Genomic DNA, 27,275 nt, shown 5'->3' on the forward strand with positions numbered 1-27,275 from the left:
TTCAAAAAAAGTAGAGTTCCCTAATAAGCTAAGTAAGCCAAACTTTTCCAATTACTGAAAAATTAACAAGAAATTATAGGGGAAAAGTAAATCTACTAGTGCTGAGACTTAGATATTCATGAGGGATATGTCCCAAGACCTTCTGAAATCCCCAGGTATCACTATAATATATAATTTTCCTCATAAAATGCAGTAAAGTATAACTGAAATATTTAAATGATCCCTGTAGACCCCTAATGAGTCCATAGAAACAGAACTAAAGTCATTTATAATGCTATTAACATAAATTCTGAACTGAGCACTGGCTAAAACATTTCCAAACATCACTTTTTCTTGTTTCCATATAGAACATATGGTATGCTCATTTTTGTCTGAGTCACCATCACATTTATCCAGAACTTCTCTTTTTTGGCTAAGACCATCAACTTTTAAAAACTGTTTCACTTAAAAAAAAAATTTCAACTGAGTGTGGTGGCTCACGCCTGTAATCCCAGCACTTTGGGAGGCCGAGGCAGGCAGATCACAGGGTCACGAGTTCAAGACCAGCCTGACCAACATAGTGAAACCCCATCTCTACTAAAAATACAAAAAATTAGCTGGGCATGGTAGTGGACACCTATAATCCCAGCTGCTTGGGAGACTGAGGCAGGAGAATGGCTTGAACCCGGGAGGCAGAGCTTGTAGTGAGCTGAGATCGTGCCATTGCACTCCAGCCTGGGTGACAGTGCAAGACTCCATCTCAAAACAAACAAGCAAAAAACAAAAACATCCGAAGACTTAGCAATTGGGGCAGGGCATGGTGGCTCATGCCTATACTCCCAGCCCTTTGGGAGGCCGAGAAGGACGGATCATGAGGTCAGGAGATCAAGACCATCCTGGCCAACATGATGAAACTCCATCTCTAGAATGAACTCAGAAACTACAGGAATAGACAAAATGTGCATCATTGTAAAGAAGCAGCTCAGACTTCAGACCACCACTTGCAGAGCTGGGCAAGAAGGGTGTATGACTCTGGACAGCAGATTTAGGCTCAGAAATACCAAATACTAAAATACAAAAAATTAGCCAGGCATAGTGGTGCGCACCTATAGTCCCAGCTACTCGGGAGCCCGAGACAGGGTAATGGCTTGAACCAGGGAGGTGGAGGTTGCAGTGAGCCAAGATCACGCCACTGCACTCCAGCCTGGTGGCAGAGCAAGACTCTGTCAAAAGAAAAAGAAGAGAGAGAGAATTAGCAGTTGGCTTTCTTTGGCGGTCTTTTAAATAAAAGCTCACAAAATTAAACTACTAAGTTAAAAAATAAGTTAAGACTATATTTCAATGTAGGGGCTAGCTGGAGAAGCTCTTGAAAGTTCAGCTCATTCTTAGCCTTGTGAGTCATTCACATACCCTCACTGCATGATTCCAGTTTCTTACAGAATTACATATTAATATGTTCTTTGCAACCATTCACAAATAGTTGAAACGGCAAATGTTTAGTCTATGACTCTCAGAGATTTAGATTCTTTAATTTCAGCCTCTTTTGTGTTTTTCAATGTATCCATCAACAATGATAAAGAATTTGCTTACTTGACTGTGCATTTCGTTCATTTTTCCAGAGTTTGTGATTTATATTACTATTCATACTATGTCAGGAATCAAAAAATTGCAATGTAGTTTCTATCACATGACGAGGCACCACTATCATTTTGTTGATAACTATCTTGAATTGTATTCATGCCCGAGTATGAAGACAGAGTACTTGGCTTGGAGCAGATGAAGATGCTTCTAGGACACAGAACTCAATGAAATCATCAAGGCTTCAAACGCAGAATTCCTAGTTCAATAATTTGCCTACAGTAATGCTATTCCTAGTTCTACTTTGATATTACCACCACCCTTATATTTGCTAAAAATACATGTATGTGTATGTGTTTAATAAAAATTGAATGCATGTGTGAGAAACTTGAAATAACTCTGTTTTATACATGTACATTTTTATTTAGCTCTTTTAAATTTTCCAGAAGCAATCTGGCCCATTTAAAGTAGTTAAATTGTAAAACAGAAGCAGAACTAGCTCAGAGACTACAGGAATAGACAAGATGTGTGCCACTTGCAGAGCTGGGCAAGAAGGGTGTATGACTCTGGACAGTAGATCTAGGCTCAGACATACCACGGGAATTGTCAGTGTTAATCAACTCAATAGCATCTCAGATGGAATTCATAGGACCTGAAAATATAAACCTTGAATATGAGAGAAATAAAGCATTCTTTCTTCTAAGGTAAAAGTTTCTAGATAATAGATAAAACAGTGATGAGAATATCCCATTAATACTCCCATTAGATCTGTATTTCTCTGAACTTTTCATCCTGATCTAAACATATATAGCTTCCAAGTGGAATTTTAAAGTTATTTTCTTAATAAAAACACAAGCATTCTTTATATTATCCTTTATCCATGTTTGAACAAAAACACTATTCTTAAGCTGCCCTACACAAATGACATCATCATATAATTTGTAGCAAAAGCTAAATGTTATAATACTTTAGAGGAGCTATTAATAATTTAATTTATTAGCTCTAGTCTTCTTTAGTCTTTCCTCCTTCTTTCCTTTTCTCCTTTGTGAAAAAAATCTCACTACCTACCCATAACCCATATGAACATCAGTGCAAACATTCGCAGTTTCAACTATTGGTGAATGAACTTGTATAAAATATACCAATACACAGTCTTTGGGGGGTTTTGTTTGTTTGAGACAGGGTCTTGCTCTGTCATCCAGGCTGTAGTACAGTCGCACAGCCATAGCTTACTGTAACCTCGAACTCTTCTGGGCTCAAGCTATATCCTCTTGCCCCATCCTCACAAGTAGCTAGGACTACAGTCACACACCACTACGCCTGGCTAACTTTTTTATTTCCTCTTTATCTGTAGAGAGGAGGTCTGTCTTTGTTACTTAGGCTGGCTCTGAACTCCTGGCCTCAAGCGATCCTCCTGCCTTGACCTCCTAAAACACTGGAATTACAAGCGTGAGCCACCACACCCACCCTCAATACATAGGTTTGCAAAAAATGTGAATCATGAGGCTAGTGTGAGCCAGTGACTTGGCTAAGAGTTATCCTAACTCTGAGAAGTTTTCTCACACCTGTATCTCAGTTTCCTCTTACTGTGTTATATATAGAACTGGATCATGTAGACAGGCAATGATCATATAAAATATTTCAGCTTTACATTTGCTTTGTAGTTGCATTTTATTTTTTAAAAGTTTTATCTAAGTAACGAATATTTAGTCAATAATTAATACTCAAAGTCAACAAAAATATCTACTGTGTTTTTCATGTACCAATATTATGATTGTCCCTGTGGATGATATTGCATGATGAAAAAATACATGATCTCTAACTTTGAGCAACTCAAAATCTGTAAGCAAAGATGAAATGTAAGTTCATGAAATTAAAATGATTTTAAGGCAACTATAAAAGCGAATGGATAATTTGGTAGTTATAGAATATACAGAGTTAACTGTGACTTTCACAAAGGGTTATCCAAGGTAATTCATCCCCAGTGTACCACAGCCTTACAACCACTCTCTACCCACACATCCCTTGCCCTTTTGTATATTTTCGAATCACCTACTTGAAATTATATTACGTATTTATTTTTTTTCTTCTTGTATTTTCCACTAGAATGAAAACTTCATGAGAAAAGTAGCTTTGTCTTATTACTGTCAAGCTCTGGCAGATAGAGTAGCAGTTGAATACATATTTGTGGAGTGAATGAATTAACGAGTGTCACCAAATAAGGATTATTACAGACTGGTTATACAACATGCAGCCCACTACTAGTCAAATAAGGTAATTATGGCTGATGATACTTTTCTGTTTACCATGAATATACTTTAGTTATTTTGCAAGTTTAGATATTCATTAAACAACAGTTATAGCAATGAACCACAACAAGGAGAGATATAAAAGAGAATGAACTGATCATCTTTTCAATTTTCTATTTTTTAGGGCTGCTTCTGAGCTCATCCTGATTTCTTTTAAAGCCAGGAAACTCAGTATTTATTTTTATTGATTCACTTTATATTGTGTCAGGGCGAAATACAGGAAATGTAATGTCCAAACAGTTGTTCACTATCTAATTAGGAATTAAGGAATATAAGTAAAATGTTTCTTGTATATTAGGATTTTATCTATATTATATAGATATACACTATTCTTAAGCTGCCCTACACAAATGACATCATCATACAATTTGTAGCAAAAGCTAAATGTTATAATACTTTAGAGGAGCTATTAATAATTTAATTTATTAGCTCTAGTCTTCTTTAGTCTTTCTTTCCTCCTTCTTTCCTTTTCTCCTTTGTGAATATATATATATATGTATATATACACACACACATATATATACAAACACATAATAACGAAAGTTGTAGTCAAGTTTGGACTTGAATTTTTTTTAGATGGACATACATTGCATATTTTGGTACTGTAGAAGTGACCAGAAATTTCACAGAAATAAAATATCAAAATATTTTTATTCTTTATAAATCGTAATCTTTATCAAAAGTCACAAACATGGTAAAAATGACCTGATAGTCATTCTTTTGTGAATTTGTGTTCAAACATAGGGTAAGACATTTATCTAGTGTGCCATTCATCCATGGGGACTCGAAATTATTTCTTTCTTTCTTTTTTTATTTTTTAAGATGGAGTTTCACTCTTTTGCCCAGGCTGGAGTGCAGTGGCACGATCTCGGCTCACTGCAACCTCCACCTTCTGGGTTCAAGCGATTCTCTTGCCTCAGCCTCCCGAGTGGCTAGAATTAAAGGCACACACCACCATGCCCAGCTAATTTTGTTTTTTTGATTTTTAGTAGAGGCCAGGTTTTACCATGTTGGCCAGGCTGGTCTCGAACTCCTAACCTCTGGTGATCCACCCACCTGGGCCTCCCAAAGTGCTGAGATTACAGGCGTGAACCATTGTGCCCAGCCTCAAAATTATTTCTTACCCTTACCCGTTTAGTAGCCACAGAGTGCCCATCAAACATTACTTTAATACAGGATTAAGTACTGGAAATAAAGAATGTTAGCAGTGTAACAATGTTAGCATTGTAACTCTGAGTACATCCCAAAGAGAAATATACTTGATTTGGAATATGCTTGTAATATAAATGGCTATTCCCACTCTAATATGGATAATTCAAAGTTAGTGACATCACCACAACAATGAATTTATGCAGTATTCAAATTGGTAGCATTTCTACATCCTAAAATATCTTTTTGTAATGCTCATTTTTATTCATGAAATCTTAACAAAATTCAGATTTACTGTTATTCTTCTTTTCCTTCTTCTTTAATAGGTGCTTTAGGCTTAAGTTCATCATACCAAATTGCCCAAACATCTAGGAAGTAATATTCAGAAGTTGTTTCTCACTCACCTTGGAAAATATTTTCTCTAATCAAACTTTAAACAAATTATTAGCTTTAATTAAATGTGAAAGAAAACAAAAGCATACATTAAAAAAACCTTTTGGTGTAAAGAGCTGATACAATAAGACCAACTTGAATATTCACAACTTTTCTATAATAATTGGATGCAACATAATCACAGTAAAATTTCAGCATACTTTAAGTACAATTAATTATATAAAAGTAAATATATAACTCTGAAATGATTAACAAAATACTACTTTAGTATACTTTGTAAAAGTAAACCTGTATTTAACGTAGTCTGACCATTTTTCCCTTTTCTAGTAGTTTATAGTTCTGTTATCTTTTCCAACTAATGTATCTTTGGATACCTGTAACACTATTAATACTTTATTCAAATAATTTTATCATAGTATCCAGTTATATAACAAGTAGTATTCATTTATTCATCTGTTAAACACATTTCTATTGAGCAAAATTAAAATCTAAATAAAATCTGAAGGAAAGGTAAATGAGTAAATTAATTCACTTAAGGGCAGGAGCAAGTGTGTGTGATATGAATGGGATGGATATTGTGGATGGAGGAAACAACATTTACAGACTCTGGCCTGGGAGTTAAACATAAGTAGACTAATATGACTTTCCTAACATACTATATAGTGACTGGTTTTCACTGTATGCCATGGTTTAGATGTATTATATAGGCTATTGTCTTTTTCTTAATTACTTAGAAATAACCATGGCTATAATATAATAGCATTACTGTTTTATTTCTTAAGAGGCATCTCTATGGTGTCTAAGGTTTAGGAAATTCTATTATGAATAACATAAGCTTAGATTATACATTGTGGATGAATCAATTTATGCATGTGCTATCTGAGGAGATTTGTATGTGAGCGAGACATAGAAGCCCTGTATACTCTACTCTCTCTCAGAGGACAGAGGGGATTTGAAGACCAGTTGTGGATGGTTATCATGCATCAACTGAAATACCCACTTCTATCTCCTTCATTAGTTGCCCCTATGTTAATGTACAGCATCGAAATTCCTACTTGTGCCAGGCCCAAAGCTATCGATTTCCCAGCTATTGATTCTTCTAAGAAGTTACATCTACTAAATGCCTATTGTTATGTGTTTGCTTTTCATAATACAAGTTTTGCCTACAAACACAGCACCTAGCATCAAAAGCAAGGCAATTTATGAGCACCACCCATCAGAAGAGATTTAGTGCTGTGTTATTTATAATAAAACCTGGAAATAATCTCAACATCCAAAAATTAATAAATAAGTAAAACAGGATGTATCTATATGATTTATAAACTGATATATGAAATATGTGACTATTAAAATTGTATTTTTAAAGAAGCTTGGTGACACAGGGAATGCACATTCTATAAAAATGAAGGATATACAACTAAAAATGTAAGCATTAAATTTTGAGTACAGTGTATTTACTCATTAAAGGAGTAAAATTTTCTTACTCAAAGGAAATAGACCTTTTTATTTTTTATTTTTATTTTTATTTTTTTGAGACAGAGTCTTGCTGTGTCTCCTGGGCTGGAGTGCAGTGGCCAGATCTCAGCTCGCTGCAAGCTCCGCCTCCCGGGTTTTACGCCATTCTCCTGCCTCAGCCGGAGTAGCTGGGACTACAGGCGCCCGCCACCTCGCCTGGCTAGTTTTTTGTATTTTTAGTAGAGACGGGGTTTCACCGTGTTAGCCAGGATGGTCTCGATCTCCTGACCTCATGATCCGCCCGTCTCGGCCTCCCAAAGTGCTGGGATTACAGGCTTGAGCCACCGCGCCGGCAGACCTTTTTAATTTTGTTTCTATTTAGTTGTTTCATTATTAGTAATTTTAGTTTTTACTTCTTTATTCAAGTTGGGATTTGCTTCCACGATAATTAAGAACTTTTTTTATAATCAGGAAAATGCTTTCTTTAACATTGAAAAAGATAATGTAGGAATATTGAATGAATTATGGCAAATAGTTGTTTCTTTTCTCATTCAAGGTAAGACAAGTAGATATGATTTTAATCTGTAGCAGGATAAGAAAGATATTTATTGGAATTTGATGATTACAAATATTATGAGGAACAGAGTTAACTGTATTTCTTGCTAGGGATAATTTGAAAGAAAATAAGAAAGCTGGAATGATTTAAGCACCATAAAGCTAATATGTGAGAGGACTTGGTAAATCATTAACTGTGATATATATGTTAGTTTTAATATTGTCTGGGAACTTCTTCAGATCCTATTTAGGCCTGTGATCTCAATTATGTGTTTAATTAGCAAAGTTCATTTTTGGTGGCTCAGACAGTTGCTGATTTCACATTGTAAGAATTCAGGGATGTTGTTTAAACCACAATTGATTTATTTTAAAATGTCTTATAAACTCTTTATCTTTACATACATTTATTGCCTTGTAACATAACAAATGATCTCTTTCATCATGTCATTAATTATAATTGTGAGAACTATAAAATGATAGTTAAATGATACATTTGTTGTATACATCTTTTATGTAAAGCACAGTTATAGGTTCTGATAGTTCAGATTAATTTTATTGTTAGTTTTCTTTGACTATATGTTTGCAAATATTAACTCCTTAACCCCTTGCAATCTGCCTTCCATCTTATTAGGTGTCTATAACTACATTCCCATAAGTTACCAATAACTCTGAGTTATTGTTCTATTGCTTGCATTTCGGTCTTCATTCTACCTAATTTCTCTGCAGTATTTTACCTCAGTAACTTCATCCACATCTTTTTTAGGGGAAGTGGTCTTCTCATTTGTATTATTTTTCCTGGTTGTTCTCCTCTCTCTCTGACCATTATAAGGATTCTGCACCTCAATGTTAATGATCCCAAAGCTTAAGCCCTTTTCCTTCCATCTTCTCATCCGTTCACAAGACTTCAACTGCCATCTACTAATTACAGTTTAATTTGAGAGTTATGCTAATGACTCTCAAATCTATGTTTCCAAAAATCCTTTCCTGAGATCCAAATTGCTATTAACTCAACCAGATTCTTTCAGGTAGATGTCCCATAGAGACCTCAAACTCCATGGATCTAAAATTCATTCACCCTTCCCTACCCCTTGTCAAAACCTGCTTCTAAATGCCTATTGTCTCCTCACTTGGTTTATGACGGTGCTATCTTCCAACAATTGGGATCTGCAAAATTTTAAATTTTCATTCCCCAACTCTGATTTGTCCTTATCTTGAAAGTTTTTAACATTCATCTTTAAAATAACATCCTAGTCCACTTGAAATGATTGATTTTTACTGACATTGCTTTACATTAGCCATACCTTCTCTTTTTAACTGGTCTCATGCTTGGACTCTTATCTTACTTACACTGTCACCCCACAGACATATATAAGAGTTATGTTTCTGAAACATGGATCTAAACATATGGCCTTCCATGTTTTCTTACTGCCTAAAGGATAAGGCATAAAATATTTCAGAAACTGACCCTAAACTCTAGCTGAACCATGTATATGTGTCTCCTCACTGCTTCCTTCATAGGCACTAGTTTCCTTCCCATTTCATGTGATACCATGAATTCCTATACTTTTGAGCCTTTTCTTAAGTATTTTTTAGTCGTGCACTGTTCCATAGGCTCTACTCCAGCCAATGATTTTGTGAATCCCTCAAGATCCCAAACTACAATCACCTTCACTGTTGTCTCCTCACATCTGTGTCATACACACACACTCTAGAAGTTAATAAAAGTAATCACTCCACTGCTAAGTTTCCATTCACTTCGTAGACACTTCAAGTAGAACAGATTGTTTTGGATGGTTTTTATGTCTGTCTGTTTTACCAAACCAAGAATGGCCTAAACCATGAAGACGGTAAAGCTTTCACGGTTAGATGCAGGATAGTTGCAAGTGCTCTTACATTTAAGGACATTGGTCCAGATTCAAAAAGTTTCAGTATTCCCAAAATTATTCACTTTCAAAAAAAGAAAAAAGCAGTAGGAAATTTTTGAGTTTTGTTTGTGATTTTAGCAGTTTTATGTTAAGTTCCAGGAATAGTAGCAATTGGAAAGGTATGAGGTAAAGACTTCTTTATAGTGCTAGATGCTGCCTTTGCCCAGATGATGTAAAAATCTAATTAGGTGCTCCGGCTTCTAGATGTTAATTACATAACCAGCAAAGTTCACCATAGTATGCTTCTTTTTAAGTGAAAAAAAAGCAAAGTTTCAAACTATCTAAATTTAGCAGTCCTTTGGGTACTCTGCATTTGTTGAATATTGCACAAGTAAATACCCATCTGTTTTAGTACTAATATGATTTTGTATATCAAGCAGTTTAAAGTTTTTTTCCCCCGTGAAAACTTCATCAACTGTTTTATCAACAATGTAGGCTTCAGGCAGTTCTGTAAAGTTGAGTTGGGATAAATGAAAGATCCTTGTCGAATTGGTAATCATGCAGGTATTGAGAATGAAAGGGAGATCATATTTTAATTTAACTTCAGTGCCTCAACATATTTTCCCTTATGGACTATCTTACTGTTCTCTGTCTACATATCCATCTTGTAGATATCATAGCCACTGTTAATACATTTCAAATAAAGCTTTCCTGGATCTGGGTGATATATATCGCTACTTTCTGCAAGGGTCTCCTGAATTATATGAGGGCTTACTCATTATGACATATTAAAATGCTAAATGATTTATAGAAAAATAGAGATATATTGTAATTCTAAAGGCCATTTTTATATTCTACTGACCCTGACATAGTTTAAGTGTCATAACTGAAACTATAACTTGATTGTAAGTTCTTTGAGGGCAAAGTTGATGCCTTACTCTTGTAATTTCCACACAGTCCATGAAACTAAGGGCCTGCTCAGCAGGCCAATAGCTCCTTTCTAAAGAAAAGTAACCAGAAGCAGTATTTGGCATACACCTGCCATAAAAGTGTGTGTCCTGGCTACCTTGACCACAATTTATTGGACCAGATATTGTATCCTGTGCAAAAAGCAACCACTTGGAGACTAAATAAAAAGAGGTCAGCAACTTGTCAGGAAATGTGATGCCATAACCCAGGCAATAATGTCACTCCACACTGGATAGTGGTCCACTGCCTGTATCAATTAACACTCATAATTGCAAGCAACAGAAACTGACTGGCTGTCAGAAGTGAAATTAGATTTATTGGCAGGATACAAGATGGCTTATGGAATCAAAGAAGACAGGAACAACAGGCTTAGAAAATGGGCAAAAAATAAAAAAGGGCCGGAGAATGGACTCCAAGAGTTGTCCAGCTAATACAGCCTCTACTAGGGTTGATATCCACCACTACTGCCATCATTGGATACTGTCAGGAGATGCTGCACCACACACTACCACAAATACACTTTAACCACTTTTCTGACTGTGAGGTTAAAACTTTGGGCTAGATCTTCAGTTGGCTAGGCCTAGATAATGTACTGGTTTTTTTGGTTGCAAGAGAGTAGAAAAAGTAAGACCCTCTTTTCAAACGCTTGCAAAATGAAGATAGTTCTTGTGTCCTACCAATGCTTCATATAGTTTAAATTTCCTACAAGTAGGAAGGGAAGTGAAATGTCAGACAGCCGAAATATAAAGAACACTATTTGTACTGAGTCTTCTTCTCTGTGGAACACACACACACACACAAGTGTGTATATATAGATGTATATGTATGTGTATATACATGTGTGTATATATGTCTGTGTATACACACATGTATATATATAAAATAGTGAAAAAATTGAATTTGAAAACCAAATTCAATTCAATTTTCAAAAAAATTGAATTGGAGAACCAAAAAGGTAATATAGGAAAATGGAGAACATGAGTAGAAGTAGAAATGGAATAAGAGATGCTGAGAAATAAGAGCAGATATATTCGTATTGCAAAGTTTTTAATCCTTAAAACAATAGACACCCATTCCTAAAGGAACAACAAGAAAACAAGAGCTGCTCTTTAGAGCTGCTACACATCTTACAAAATGAGTGTTGGTGTCCCAATCCTCAGAGGCCTAGCTCTTCCTTTACATAAAACATTTCACTTACTTTTTTATTTTTCCATGTATAGTTGTAATAAACCCCCCAAAATGGGGTAACCTCGCCATGTTTCCTTTCCTTGACACCGGAAAGATTAAAATAGAGAACTCTCTTTTTACACACAAGCACCCCTTATGACATGTATGCTGATAATACACCACATGAGTGTAATAAATACATTGATAAGGAATTTTAGCTTCAAGATTGCTGAAGATTTTAGATCAAATCCAGTATCCATGAATTTCATTTTGAATTTTTGAATACCACACTTATAAAAGGTCATGTTTAAAGCCTTCTCTATCCCACATTTTCACTGAAGACTTCTACCAAAGTCACCCACTTTAATATTTCCTTAGTAGTATTCTTTCCTTTAGTATTTAGTTTTGAGTATTTAGCTCGAAAAGGGATATCAGTCCACAGAGCTGGCAAAAACAAACAAAATGGCCTAGATATTTGTTTCTAGCTCCTACAGCAACAATGGGAAGAAATCTTTAAAGAACTATACCAACTTGTTATGGATGAGTTCTCCCTAGTCGGAACCATTCATTGCCAAGGGATTGCAGTTTTTCTCTGCTAGGTTATTTAAAATTGCCTCAATAGTAATTCTTTCTTGCTTGGATTTCATAACGTTCCCAGGACAGAAGCATGACTTCCCTAGACTCTCTTCATCCTAAATGTATCAGCGTGGTGGGTGCTCCAGGGCAGAATGCTGCCTCACACTAGCTGCCTACCTGTGTTGGTTAATCATTCACATCAATATGGGATTATAAAAATACTGAGGTTTTATGCTTGTGGTTGTTTTATAAGTCTAGCACTGAAATACATAAGCTAAGTGAATAGACCAACAGATGTATAAAATATCGATTGTTATACTGTTTACACTAATGCTTTGCATTAAGAAAACAAATGCCAAGCTGCTTGAAGTCTGCAAAGAATAAAAACTCCTTATTATACACTTACATACACACTTGCCCTTATCCAAAATGAATCCATACATAGTAGGGCAAGCAGCTGCCTATATCTCATAACCCACTGAGGTCTTTTTAATGTGTTCTAAGCAATGATTAGGAAACCTGCTGGGGTTCATTTTGGCTCAGCTGGTCCACAATTTTGAACACCTACTGGTAGTATCAGGAAAATATGTGCATGACCTGTTTCTCCATATATTAAGATCTTCCAAATTATGCTGCATACCCTCATTAATAAGCAAACTATGGATGACACCCTTTTTGTATGGTAGATAAAACTAGCATTTGATTTTAAAGATAAATAATATCCCACACATAAGGAAAGTTTAAGCTCATTTTTTGACTCAGTATAAAGGATTCAACAAAAGAATAAACTATTCTGAAATGCTTTAATGTAGAGAATTTGGAGGTGTCCTAATTACTGCAAAATATGGCCAATGTATGGCTCTCGAAGAGTTTTTTGTTTACCTGTGAAGATAAGCCTATGGAGCCTGTGTCAATCTTGGTTTTAGAATAAAACATGATAAAAGCTAAGACAAGGGAAATAGACCTGGAAATATACACCATAGGTAAAGAAAAACATTAAAAAGCCAAAAGGAATGGCTGCCCCTAAGTGACAGACAAGTCATGGATCAAGTATGGGAGCAAGGTGGGCAACTTCAGGTCAATTCAGGCAGGCACGGAGGCTCAGAGGGATCCAGTCCAGAAAGAAGTGAACAACGGATAAAGTCTAGAAATGTAGAGTATAGATAGTGGGAAGGAAGAACTAGACTTCAAACAAGCAGAATGGATTATGAAAGCTAAATCAGACATTAGAATGGAGTGCAGTTCAGAACAGAGGGCACTGAAGGCTCAACACACCTGGAAGAAGTTTCATCTGACCTCTCAATGAAATTTTATTTTATTTCATTTTACTTTATTCTATTCTATTTTATTTTATTTTTTGAGACAGAGTCTTGCTCTGTTGCCCAGGCTGGAGTGCAGTGATGCAATCTCGGCTCACTGCAGCCTCCACCTCCTGGGTTTAAAGGATTCTCATTCCTCAGCCTCCTGGGAGGAGGGATTACAGGTATGTGCTACCACACCTGGATTTTTTTTTTTTTTTTCTTTTTTGTACTTTTAGTAGAGACAAGGATTCGCCATGTGAGCCAGGGTAGTCTTGAACGCCTGGCCTCAACTGATCCACCCTCCTCAGTCTTCCAAAGTGCTGGGATTACAGGCATGAGCCAATGTGCCCAGCCTCTCAATGATGTTTCTAAGAGGTTTGTCATTGATTGTATCTAAGAGACAAAGCATTGGAATGAGGATTAGTATATACACTGATTTCTCTGGCCATCCTCCCTGGATGGATAATTTTGTCTTGCGGACACAAAGGTATCATCATCTTTATCCATGGGCTTCTGCACAGTCACCGAGTGCCACATCACAATAATGACTTTGAGCAAGTTCTGAATCAACATAGCAAGTAGGTGTCCAAACTCTTTAGGGATGTCTCTGTGTTGTCTTTTGGCAGAGGTCACTCAATCACTGTCTCCTACCATGTCCCTAAAAGCAGTCTTTTTCTAGAAGAAAAATAGCCCTGCTTCCTGGTATTGGGCCTTTTCTTTCCCCTGAGCATATATTGGCTATTGCTGGGTAGGTCACCAGCAAGGCTTAACTGTATTCAGGACATTCCAAGAGACCTTGTTCTGTCAAGCCAAAGGTAGAACTAGAATTCAGAAGAAATTTGAGAAATTCAGCATAGCTTTCTGAATTCCTCTCAGTGAGATATCCTGAGGTCACTTGGGCAAGTTTTTTTCTTCTTTGACTTTCTTAGAATATAGCCTAATCCTTTTACAGGGAGAATTCTTCATTCGAGTAGAGAACTGTCGTGTCAGTTGAGTCCTCCAGGAATCAGACACAGAGAGGGAATTAGGAGGGCAAAAGGTTTATTGGAGAGAAATGCTTGTGAAAGGAAAAAAGAGGAAGCAGAATTGGAAAAGGGGAGCCATCGGACCCTGATACAGACACAGGAAAAATCTTTGCCAGCCCAGTAGGGAGCTTCAGGACAAAGAGTGCCTATTAGAGGAGTCCCACATTCACCAGAAATAGCTAGACCCTTGTACTACAGTTTTGCTGTCATTCACTGGGGTCTCCCTGAAAGGAGCATGACCCCAGTTTAGAAGTGAGGCATACCTAAAGGAGGAAGCAGTTAGAGGCAGTCATCTTACCACACTCTTGCAGTTGGGCCAGAGCTTGCAGCAGGCCAGAGTCTGTTCCTAAAGGTAGATCTGAGTGGTTCATGTCTGTGTCTGTTGCAGTTGCCTGCTTCTGCATGTGTTTTTCTAAGACCTTTTCAGAACTTAATTACCTTAGCATATCTACTCACCAGTTCTGGTGAAAGGTTATGCGACTCCTCAACATTTCAGAAAGTTATGTAGAGGCTAGACCCTCTGCCATGCAGGGTCTGAGCCCTGCTTCCATTTCCTTGATGCAATATGGGATTCCTGGAATAGAGACAAGATATTTACATAATAAGATAGCAATAGTGCTACAGTGCCCCTGAGAGGCTCAGTGTCCAGAATAGCACATGAAACTGTGGGCAGAGGGTGTTCATTGATCTGTTTATTTGGGCAGGTACCTCTCAAACTTCGTTACCATGGCCAGGTGAGGCAGTGGATTTCCTGTTGGGATTAGCCAGCAGAAGCAAGATAATTCTATGAAATCTGAATCTGATTCTGTAGGGACAAATTGTGGCAGAGGAGATTTGAAATTTGAACAGCTTTCAGGGCTGATCTCTGCAGTTAACACTGCCATTTGAGAGTAAAGAAGTGAGCTGCTGGGGAGAATCTGAGAGTCCTCACAGAGAATTAAAATAGTGCCTGAAAGAAGCTGGCAGTCAGGAATTAACTAAACAGTGAGTAGTGTATGGCAATTCTTGTCCATTTGTTAAAAAAAAAAAATGCTTTAGAGACTAAGTGAAATGGGGAGCACTGACACTAAGAATGTCAGAGGAATCAGAGGAATGGTACATTGGGGAAATTTTGTCTGAAAGGAAGAAAACAAACATCATTAAGTTATATTCACCAGAAATCATATTTAAAGGAACAAAACAGGAATGTAGTTCCCTTTAGCTGATAAAAATATGGACAGCCTCTCCCTTCCCCTCAAGGTCCCAGGGACTGAAGACTGGGAGTTGAGGCAGGGTCAGGGTCAGAGGTACAAACTCAGGAAAAGCCCTTAATATATTAAAAATTCAGACAGAAAGGATCATAGTCATCCCAGGCCCTCAGGTGGGTTCTCGTGGACTCCCAGGCCATAGTAGAGGACAGTTCTCTCGAAGTATATTAGCTCGCTGATAGAGAGCATCAAAAGACTGTTTTCAAACTCAGTTGGCTCTTGGAGTAAGACTACTAATATCCTGTATCTCCAGCTTATTTTGGCTCCATGGAAGAGGAGATGCAAATGTTTTGTGGTTCATGATGGAAAGCTGGTGTGTGCAATTACAAAATCTTTTTTTTTTTTTTTTTTTGAGATGGTGTCTCACTCTGTCACCCAGGCTGGAGTGCAATGGCATGATCTCAGCTCACTGCAAGCTCCACCTCCCGGGTTCAAGCAGTTCTCCTGCGTCAGCCTCCCGAGTAGATGGGACTACAGGCGCCCACCACAACGCCTAGCTAATTTTTATATTTTTAATAGAGACACGGTTTCACCATGTTGGCCAGGATGGTCTTGATCTCTTGACCTCGTGATCCACCCACCTCAGCCTCCCAAAGTGCTGGGATTACAGGCGTGAGCCATCAGGCCCGGCCAGAATTTCTTTATTCTTTCATTCAACATGGTGTTTATTGTCTTTCATGTACCAGACTCTTTGCTAGGATGAAAGAGTAAAATACATCCCCTAAAAGACTTTAAATAGTCTAGTAGAAAGAAACTGATTATTAAACAGAGAAGATGACTATAAAACACTGTAATAAATGCAGTAATAAAGAAATATTAAAGGAGCACTAAAGAGGCAGTCATTTACTAAGCCATCCTGTGCTGAAGTAGGATGGAAGGATTTGTCATGGAGGGCTGCTTTGAGGGGTGTTATTCAAGGGATAAAAAATGAAGGGCATTCCAGGTAGAGAGAAAGAAATAAAAAACTTGAAATGAGAAACAGAATGGAGAAGGCTATGTGCCTGGGGAGGAGAGGACACACAAGCAGATCTATGTCATCTTCTACTTAAGGCACAAGGAAGTGGCCAAACACACACACGCGTACACATGTACACATTCCAGGCATATACACCTACAACATTTTATAATCACATTATGTGTTTGTTGTATGCATTTGTCTCCCCTAGATTATAAAGTATTTTGGTTTATGTTTTTAAAGAACAGGAATAGCATATTACACGTCTCTAAATCTGTATTATCCAATACAGTAACTAAAACAGTGGTCTATTAGGTTATCTTGGACCCGGTATACTATACTCTCAGTTTTCCTCCAAGTACGTAGAAATAAGAAAGTCAGTGTCAATTTGTGTGGTGTAGGCTCTATCAATTAAACAATATTGTTGAATGCCTAATTTGTGTCAGGTTCTGTGCTACACGCTCTGAAATAATCCAAAATGATAGAACACTTTCAGGATGTCTTTTGTGACACCTAATATCAAATGTCCATTTTATTGTGTGCCTGGTTTGCATTTCCTTGCAGACTCTAGTTTCATCCATCTTAGTATTCAGCATGGAAAAATTGTAGTGTGGCTCATGGTCAATAAATATTTGCCAAAAGGGTAGAACCCACATTACCTACAATGCCACTTTCTTTCATTTTTCTATTTATATTTGAGTGCCTTTAGAATTATTTTTAGAATAATAGATGAAATGTATCTATATTAGAAATAATTTACCTGCATTAGTGTGAACACACTTAAGTGTAGAGTTTGATGTGTTTTGGCAAATGTCTATACCCGATTATACCACATTCAAAATATGAACAGGAATAAGTGAAGTAGAAGCCTTTTATAGTTCTAGTTTACAATTGATGGCTGAATTTCACTTTAGGGAGCAGTTTTGCTAAAGAAGATGATGGTTTAGGACATGATAATGGGAAAGAAAATTAAGAAGGTGAAATTGGTACTGAGATTGATCTTCTGGGCCCCGGTTCTTTCCATCAGAAACATGGATGTAATGAAAATTCTAGCCACCTCTTGGCATGTCATATGAATTAAGACTTAAGAGTTGCTTAGTGAAAAACATTTTATAACTGGTAAAATTTTTCAGTGGATTCATTGAAATGCCACCTTCTAAGAAAGTCATTTTGAAAAGAATTGTACAGAGTGAAAATTACTAGGTAAATGGGAGAGAAATGTTTCTTCAAGTCAAAATTTCACTTGTAATTTAGCTTATCAGGAAATTCTCAGTCTCATTCTGTAGTGCTTATTCCTTTGCAAAGGACATGAAACCAGTGAGATTTGATGCCCTAAGTAATTGGTGGAAATGCCTGCTCTACAATGAAGGAGTCATCTTCAGGGTCTCAAAAGCAGCAGGATGGGTCATTTATAGAACTCCCTTAATGTGTTACTAAATACAGAGTAGTCACTAGAATTAAAAATTATTATCTTGTGGCCCAGATTAGAAATTAAGCTTTAAAAACAACCAGTTCTGCATGATGGACATTACTGCAGCAAGTAATCCGCATTCCTTAGCATTACATTTTCTAGTTGTGTTGTCACCGTTGTTTGATTTTCATAGGAATCTATTCCTGATAAGATTAGTTGCAGGCAGACACTGGGCTGTACCTCATCAAAATTTTCAAATAGGCCAAATTTGCCTCTGGCTTGCTTTTATCAAAACTCTCTTCAGCACTTCACAAGTCTGGTCTGGTACCTTCACTTTACGTAGTATCCTCAAGACCACCATTTACTCCCTAGATATACCACTCATTCTTTTAGGGGCTTCAAGTGTCTTTCTGCTTATAACGCCATGCACCTCCGTCACAGGAAATCATTTTGTTGCTTCAGAGCTTTCTTTGGGGATCACACTGAATAACAAAAGAGTTAACAGGTATTAAAGAACATGCGCACACACACACACACACACAAGCAAAGAGAGAGAGAGAGAGACAAGCAACTACAGTGACAGAAATTGCAAATCATGTTCAGGGAGAAGCATTATTAATGCCTTTTAGAAAGCACCAAGAGGCCGGGCGCGGTGGCTCAAGCCTGTAATCCCAGCACTTTGGGAGGCCGAGACGGGCGGATCACGAGGTCAGGAGATCGACACCATCCTGGCTAACAGGGTGAAACCCCGTCTCTACTAAAAATACAAAAACTAGCCGGGCGAGGTGGCGGGCGCCTGTCGTCCCAGCTACTCGGGAGGCTGAGGCAGGAGAATGGCGTGAACCCGAACCCGGGAGGCGTAGCTTGCAGTGAGCTGAGATCCGGCCACTGCACTCCAGTCCGGGCGACAGAGCGAGACCCCACCTCAAAAAAAAAAAAAAAAAAAAAAAAAAGAAAGCACCAAGAAAGCTTTTGTGATCTAGGTAGACGTTTTTGTGTATTAGACATTTTTTAAAATTTGTTAAGCTATTCTATTTTGTTTAATTATCCATCACTTTTTCACAGAATTACCACTGATTTGTAAAATAGTCTTCCTACATTTCATGCTTTTAGATATTATCGTAAAATATATCTGGATTTTTCTTAAATCTAGACATGGTTTATATTTTGATGGATATATAAGGAAATAATCTGAAAATATGTCAAGTTGCCAAGTTTTCACTCATTCCTCATTCATTGACACAACAGATATTTTTTAGTGCCCAGAAATGGAGCGGTCAATAATTTTTTCTTCTCCTTCTCCTTCTGCTATTTCTTCTTTTCGTATGTGTCGGTAATGGTAAACTCTTGACTTCTCTGAGAGATAGGAGTACTTTTGTATATTTCTGATCCTGAAGATATGGAGAAGAATTGGAAATTGTCTAAAACTTATTTATTTCAATAAGATTCTAAAAACTGTCTTGTTACAAAAGGCAAAGCCATCTGATGCTAACACTAGAAAATGAGAAGGTCAAGATGTAGAAACACTATTAATTGCTTTTAGATTTTGAACATTCACATCAAAATTGTGAAGAAACCAGGAAAATGTAAATAGTTACAGTCTATTCTTTAATTGCCCAAAGCATATAGATTCATTTCATGATGTTATTGACCTCACCACCTTTCTGGTTGTATTAGAATATTCTCTATTATACCTGTCAAACAAAACATTGCAATTTACAGAACAGTCATTAATTTTTATGATAATTTTGGTTAGAAGTTGTTTTTAAAATTTTCAGGTAACCAAACTGTACTTACACTTGACTATGATGATTAGTCAACAGCTGGCTTGGCTAAGTATGAAGATGAGAAAAATATATGTGAACACCGTCAACTCTACTCGTGGAACTATGGGAGGGTCAAATTATGCTATCTCAAAATAGAGACAGATGATTCAAGTACACATTGCTAACCAAAAACCCCATATATTTCTAAGAATTTGAAAAGCTTTGAACAAATTCCAAATTGTTAAACAATGGGGTAAGAGGCAGTCATTTAAAGCAGTCACCTAGTGAAAATCAGAAAAAAAGTCTGACAAATGTTCAAAGTAAATTATTATGGCATGGGGGTCAATAATATTGATAGCCGCTTAGAAGCCTATGTCAGATTATTAGTGTTTACTCTATTGGAACTAAATAATATTTCAAATTTGTTTCAGTAATTCTTACCAGGATACGTTCCATGTATTATGCCATTCAAGTGATCTTTAAATTATTGTCAAATTCTACCTTAAAGAGAGCTTCCACAAAGGACATGCAATTCATATCATCTAGAGTTACTGTCATTTCTAGGCTAAGTCCCATGGAAATTCATAACTTAGAAATGAAAGTCACAAAGATGCAACTGCCTTCATAATACCAATGCAGTGGTTATAAATATTTCATGAGCATTGCATGGGCAGGGGCAGATCTCCATTTTCATGAGTTAGAATTTGTATAGCTAAGTCTCCACATTTTACTATTCATAATGCATAGTATGCCCTGTAGAGCATTCCATACAGTACTTTTTTAATATGTATGTTTAATGAAGAAATTACTGTTCTAAAAAGAGGACAAGCCAAGCCAAAGACTTCTTTTTAAAAGTATTAGGTTTTGCTTAATAGAGACGATAACAATCAACAGAAATTACCTCATTGCAGTATCTTAGCACAAAAATGCATAACTTTTTGAGTAATACAGGATGATGGATCAAGACACATTAAACCTAAGTGAAAAGGTTCTCTCTAAAGGTTACAACATTACAAATCTCATCTTAAAGGAATTCGAAAGGTTAAAATGCAAAGAGCAACTTTCTTACATATAAAAATATTAATTACAAATGATATGCTTGCCTACTATTTCATAGTTTAAATATATGACTGTATTTGTCTGGGTTTTTCTTTTATTCAAAAACATTTTAACTTGCTAAGATAATATTACCCAGTTCAATAATGAATTGCTATTGCATACTTTAAGGTAATTTATCAAAGCACATTATCAGTACCTGTCAGAATAAATTTCGCACTAAAAGTAATGAAAAAAAGGACTATTGTATGTGTTGAAATCAAAGAACATTACTGTACTGTAGCTAAGTTATTCAATGGAAAGGATAGGTGTTTGCCCTCTAAATGATACTTGCCCCATGAGAAAATAAAGGCCTGGAAAATCACAGAAAATAGGCACAGGGAAATGTCTATTTCTGCTTTTTAAAATAAGCATTTGATATTTCATTTCATTTTTGTCATTTTGATCAATTCTTTCAAGTACGTGAGTGCTGAAAAATGCTGCACAGATCTTGATAACATTTACAAAAGTAAAGTTACTGATCAGCTCATTATAATACAAGGCTGAATTATTCCATATCTGCAAATGCTATATATCACATGTAGATAGGTGATGAAGTCATGGATAGATTTTATTTTGAGTACACATCAAGACTAAGTCTAATAATGAAAACAACAAGCTTTTGATTTAATATCATTCACTTGAGAGTCGGCAGTTTAAATATTTTTTATTTTGCTTAAACCAATGAGATCACTAGAAATTTTGTAATGTTTCCTGTATTTACTATCAAAAGTTTGTGTTTCATTCCTGATAATGTTTAACTGAAAGCGGGAAACACTGTCTTCCATTTTGTTCTTTGAAATTTTATTTTCTAAAGGCTCTCTTGAGGAATTTAACCTTTATGTGATGATTTTGCAGTTCACTTGAAGTGTGTTAACCTTAGTTCCCTAATGAGTCTAGGTGTAATACTGAGGAGGAATTTGAGAAATATATCATGTAGCTCATTGTCAAGTTGGATTTGTCTTGCACGTCTCCAGCTTTGCTGTTGTTCCAGTACACATTTTGATCACAATTCTTTAATTATGTTCTATATTTAACCGACCTATTTGAACAGGATCCAGAGCTGGTGCGTAACATCTGCCGCTGGGTTAGGCAAGCTGTTCAGATTCCTTTTTTTGCCAAGCTGACCCCAAATGTCACTGATATTGTGAGCATCGCAAGAGCTGCAAAGGAAGGTAAGAACTTGACTTGAATCAGTTGCCCACTATTATAAATATTCATTCACATTATGTAGCCATACTCAAGTATGTCTTTTCCTACAAACGTGTATATTTTTTTGTCTCAATTTTAAAAGTTTCCAATTGAGCACTCGATCCCAGAAACACAGGAGATTTACACCTGGCCTCACGCTAGCAAATTGACCATGAACTTTGATCTGGAAACACAAGATCATTTATAGTTTTTCCTAATAAACACTTATTTCACACATTATAAGAGCAAAAAGCACAGTCACAGCAATCCTGCCCAAAATAAATGTCCTCATACGGTAACAATTCAATATATTAACCTTTAATGAAGTAAAATAGAAAAAAAAAGAAATTTCAGTTTCCACAATGTGAAATTTCTCATGATTTCTCTTTATATTTTATAGGGCCTAGCTGACTTCCTTAAACACATACCCAATAAATATTTCTTGAATACATAAATCATGCATGCTTGTGTTCCATCCCAGGAAAACTGCACCCTGACTTGCAAAGACATTGTAAATTACCTGGAAAATGACATTAAGTACAAAACATTTGGTAACAACAAGTCTGTGTAATAATTGAGAAAATAAAGTTGTGGTCATTAAAACTTTTTTAGTGTTTAAAATTTTAAACATAAATGTAGGAGTGAAATTAGTGAAGAACTTTGAGGAGAAAGCATGTTTTCAAGATAAAGTAGATTGCATTTTTCTGGATTGTGAGGATTTGAATGGGTTTTAACTATCATGTCTTATAGGAGCTGCATGAAAATGTTGATGTGTCTTTCACAGGTGGTGCCGATGGCGTTACAGCCACCAACACTGTCTCAGGTCTGATGGGATTAAAATCTGATGGCACACCTTGGCCAGCAGTGGGGATTGCAAAGCGAACTACATATGGAGGAGTGTCTGGTAGGTGTTGCCCACTTCTTGCATTGTGCTTTCTTGGAGGTTGTTGAAAAATCAGGAGGTCATGTTGCAAGAGTTTTGTGTCCTTTATGATCCCAAATTCTTATAACTCATAGCTGATCAATATTCCTAATAGTTATGACAGAACAGATTGAATGTGACAGCTCAAGTGACAGCACAGGATGAGAGAATATCAAGATAAAGTCTTGCACAAATTCTATTCTCTTGTGGTCCATGCTTTCCTGAGAATTTCTCATTGTCTCTCAGTTCTTTTGCCACTGATTAGTAAGGGTTAATATGAGGGCCCTCTGAGAGAAAAATATAAGCACCCTCATTACAATATCCTTTTCATAGTCTGGACTACTTTTCATTCTTCCTGGAATTTAGACATCTACCATCTTCAAAAATCTTGCTTTCACAACTGTCCCAAACAAGCCATGAAAACACTGAATTAAGCATCAGCTGACAAGACATTTGCAGACCTCATACCTTTGCACACTCTTTCTCATCATCATACGCTTGAATTTGAAAAGAAAGAGAGGTTTTAATCTCAAGGTCCTATTCAGTATCTTTGCCCTGTGCATTCTGTGACTGTGACAACACGAACTTGGGCTTGCAAAGACAATGCTGTAAGGTTCTTGACTGTACTGGTATGGGGATTAGTCTCCTTGGTGATAGAGAAAGTGGTAAATATACATAACATAACAGTGCCCCACTGTTCAAGAAGAGCATTGCTGAATCAGACCAAAATGTGCTTTTGGAAGAGGCTGGACAGACACAAATAAAGCTCTATCCATGCTGAGGTATTCTGTTTTGAGAGTATGAAGTATGCCTGTGAGCCATGAAGAACAAAAATGGTGATATTCTGCTTTTAATTGAATGCCATTGCCACAATGTCAGAAAGAAGAAGGCTGACGAGGAGCACCTGCTCAGGCTCCAGACACAACTCGCTTTTATCAGGAGCTATCAAACAGGGCCTTAAATATTATTGTAATGCAGAATAACGTGGACCGCGCTAGCAAGTGCCACAGAAAGAGAGTCAAGAGACTCCAGAGTTGGGCTGTAACATGCACTATGTTTTCTGTCAGCCCATTTCAATTTTTCCAGCCTGCCATGTTGACAGCAAGAGAATAAAGGAGGTCGCAGAGGCTGCTGAACATTAAAAATTAATAAAAGAACTATTGCAGTAGTATTTTATATAAGTAACACCATTCACGTTTTCTCATTTAAGCTGCAATTTCTGAATATTCTTCCATACTATAACTCAGTCTAATAAAACTACAAAATTATAGCATTAGAAAAAGTCTTTTGTGTTGCAGTCTTCAAGCATACACACACTGGAAATTATAGCGGTACCTGAAAACAAGTTCAGCCGTACCTCAGGGTCTGTTAGCATTTCCATAAAACTCTATTTCTAAGATTTATAAATCCATATATAAATATTCACTTGGGCTATAAGCTTAGCTAAGCCTGGGTGGAACTTTCATTTTAAACAACAAAAAATCCCTAACATTTTAAAGGACTTGTACCTCATTTCTAATAGGTTCTATATTAAGTTTCTTCACATTAAACAATCTGTTTTGAAAATAGCCTTTCTCCACATTGACAGAATTAAGATAGTTTCCCTCCTTTGAAGCAATGCTTGCTTAAGTTTAAAGGTAATAGAATCTGAAAAGCAGTTTAAATAGGCAATGATAATATATTTTAGGACAGAGCAAGTTCTGTAACAGAGTACCTTCAGTATGAGTTATCGCAAAACTTAGCCTAGCAAAATTGTGTTAAATAACAATGGTTTCAAATTTTCGAGAGTTTTATCAAATATGGTTGTCAGGACTTCAAATGCTGCTTTAATACTGAAAATTAAACAAAATAAGCTAGATATTCTTATAAGATTTTAAAAAATTTACCACAGCACAGTGCTAATATCTGCTCAAATGTTCTCTCAGAGTATGGCAATGTCTTCTTTCAGAGGCACTGCATGAATCACAGATTTGTGAAAAGTGAAAACTAAATAGAGTTTAAATTTGGATAGCCACCTGAACACAGCACATTCTTTTCATTGCCAGTGAAGGATATTTTCCCCTTTCAGTATATTCTTTAGCTGTTTATTCAATTGTTGTTATTTTTTCTCAGAATAAGATTTCTGCTCTTTGAAATGAAGATTATGTTTTGTTTAAATACGGAAATAGTGAGGCACCTGGAGTAGTATACCTGCTGTAGAAAAATGGGCACATTTCAGGAATGTTCTTCTAGAGAAAATGCATTAGCTAATAAGGGACAATGACTTGCCCTGGGAAAACAGGATCTCAGCTAAGGAATGTGAATTGAAATACTGCAGATATAAGTATTCTGGATTTGAGATCAATGTCTTTCAAAGATTGGTTCCCAATTCATGAGTATACTATGCAATCAAGTTTAGTTAACTGTAATCAACTTTTTAAATAACGAAATAGAATAAGAATTGTCAGAATGCTTTGCACATGGTTGGGATAAGCATTGTTTGACCAAACTTCTTTTTCAGTTATACACGTAATATACACTTATATGTGCCATAATGTAAAACGTACTTTTTACTTACTTAACTTCAAAATATTTTGAGAGTTACTGTTTCAGAGGGAGGTCTCTTTTGTTGAATAAAAGAGGTCAGTAAGACAGTAGAAAGATAACTTCTACCTGCTGTAGCTCACAAGTTACATCAAGAGAGCAAATTAGGACCCCACTCCAAGGTCTTATCCTCAGCTTTGCTATTTTAGAAACTATTTTTCTAATTCATCTGCAGATGATTAGACTCTTGGGGGGTGCTTAAATATATGAAACAAACTCATAATAAAGTGATTTATAAACCTGAATTTCAATTATGGGAGAAATACATCATAGTATTGCTCCATTAAAAAGTTGAATTATGTACCAGATGATTTCATAGTGAGAACAGTATAAAAGGAAATCTTGTTTGGTATCCATAAGGAATATTTTTTATCAAACAAAGATGGCTGATTCAGCTGTCCACCATGTAAGTACTCCATCTAAACCGTTGATTCTAAAGAATTCTGTACCTTTCTTTGGACAGTATAGACCTAATTCTAACTTGTTACGACCTTTCCTTTTTCTAGAATCCACCCAGAAAACTTCTGTTCTATCAAACAGCAGTTAATTCATGTATCATCACACAGTTGAATAGTTTATTGGGTTTGGGGAGAGGAAAGGAAGAATAAATTCCTTGACTTATTTGGTTGGAAAAAACCCTAATCTCAGTAACAATTATAAACTCCATCCTCGAGTGCATGACTCATTATTTTTCCTAGTTTAAGTTCTTTTTTGTCTGGTTATAGTTTCAAATTTTGACCTTTTTTTCTGACTTCATTCCCAAATAATCAGGGCATCTTAAGATAGCCCCCAAATCAGTGATTACTATCACCTATATAAATGGTGTTATCCAGCTGTGGTGTGACATTTTCACATGAAATCCTCCCTGTGGGTAAGATTCTTTCAGAGCTGGTTAAGAATCAGTCCTGCATGGCATAAACTAAAGATGTCTTTCTTGCAGCTGACTTCATGAGAATAACCTTTATTCATTTACAGGTACTTCGGGAGAAAAAGTAATCATGCATTTTTCAATGGGGTAAATTCATTTGAGGTTTTTGTTGTTGTTCCTTGTGTTTTTAATGTTTTTTATTAATGGAGAATGAATTTCATTGTCCTGCATATATTTTCTGTGTTGCACATACAAACATAAGCACATTCACACACACAGGAAAGAGTGCAGAAGACACTTAAATTGAAATAATGATAGACACTACAGGCTCAATACAATTTACTTCCCATGAGCTTGAAAAACTAACTTACTGTTTTAAATTATTTTATTTGCCAAATTTGTTCTGTTTTCACCAAAGGAAAGGAAATTCTTGTTCTTAACTTCAAATTTTAAATGCTTGTTTGAAGTTATTAATTATGTATTGACTTACACAATTACAACAAGAGAGCACATTTTGTTCAGTATTAAGACTTATAAACTTTATTATTGATTTCTGAATAATTCATAAAAGATGGCTTTTAAGATTTTCTCTCTATTTCAGCCCAAAGTTACTCCTCTCATAGAGGTTATTACAGAATCCAGTAAATGACTGTGTATTTCTAAATAAAATTATAGTGGAATATTCCATGAATGTTCTTAGAGTCTACAAGTAAATAATGAATGATTTGAAATCTAGCTATGTGAGATACTGGACACTGGCTTGATATGGTTAGAAGCTTCCTAAAGGTGTTCATTGTAAAACCAACATAGGAAATACTAATAAAAGAAGGTACAAGTTAGAAATTTAGCGAGTAATTTGTAGATCTGTGTCAGTGTAGGGCCAGAAGTGAGTACAAAGTGTATAATTTAGAAAACT

General features: G+C 36.2%; 1 protein-coding gene across 2 annotated transcripts in view; it reads left to right on the forward strand.

Annotated features, from left to right (window-relative positions):
• DPYD (dihydropyrimidine dehydrogenase) overlaps positions 1 to 27,275 on the forward strand; it is an 875,732-nt gene that overhangs the window by 621,714 nt on the left and 226,743 nt on the right. For both annotated transcript variants that reach the window (XM_023231016.1, XM_023231017.2), the window contains exons 17-18: positions 21,850 to 21,970; positions 22,771 to 22,890. In XM_023231016.1, coding sequence (XP_023086784.1) covers positions 21,850 to 21,970; positions 22,771 to 22,890 — 241 coding nt within the window. The remainder of the gene's footprint in view (positions 1 to 21,849; positions 21,971 to 22,770; positions 22,891 to 27,275) is intronic.

The sequence above is a fragment of the Piliocolobus tephrosceles genome, chromosome 1 (genome assembly GCF_002776525.5).
Source record: "Piliocolobus tephrosceles isolate RC106 chromosome 1, ASM277652v3, whole genome shotgun sequence".
NCBI classification, from domain to species: Eukaryota; Metazoa; Chordata; class Mammalia; order Primates; family Cercopithecidae; genus Piliocolobus; species Piliocolobus tephrosceles.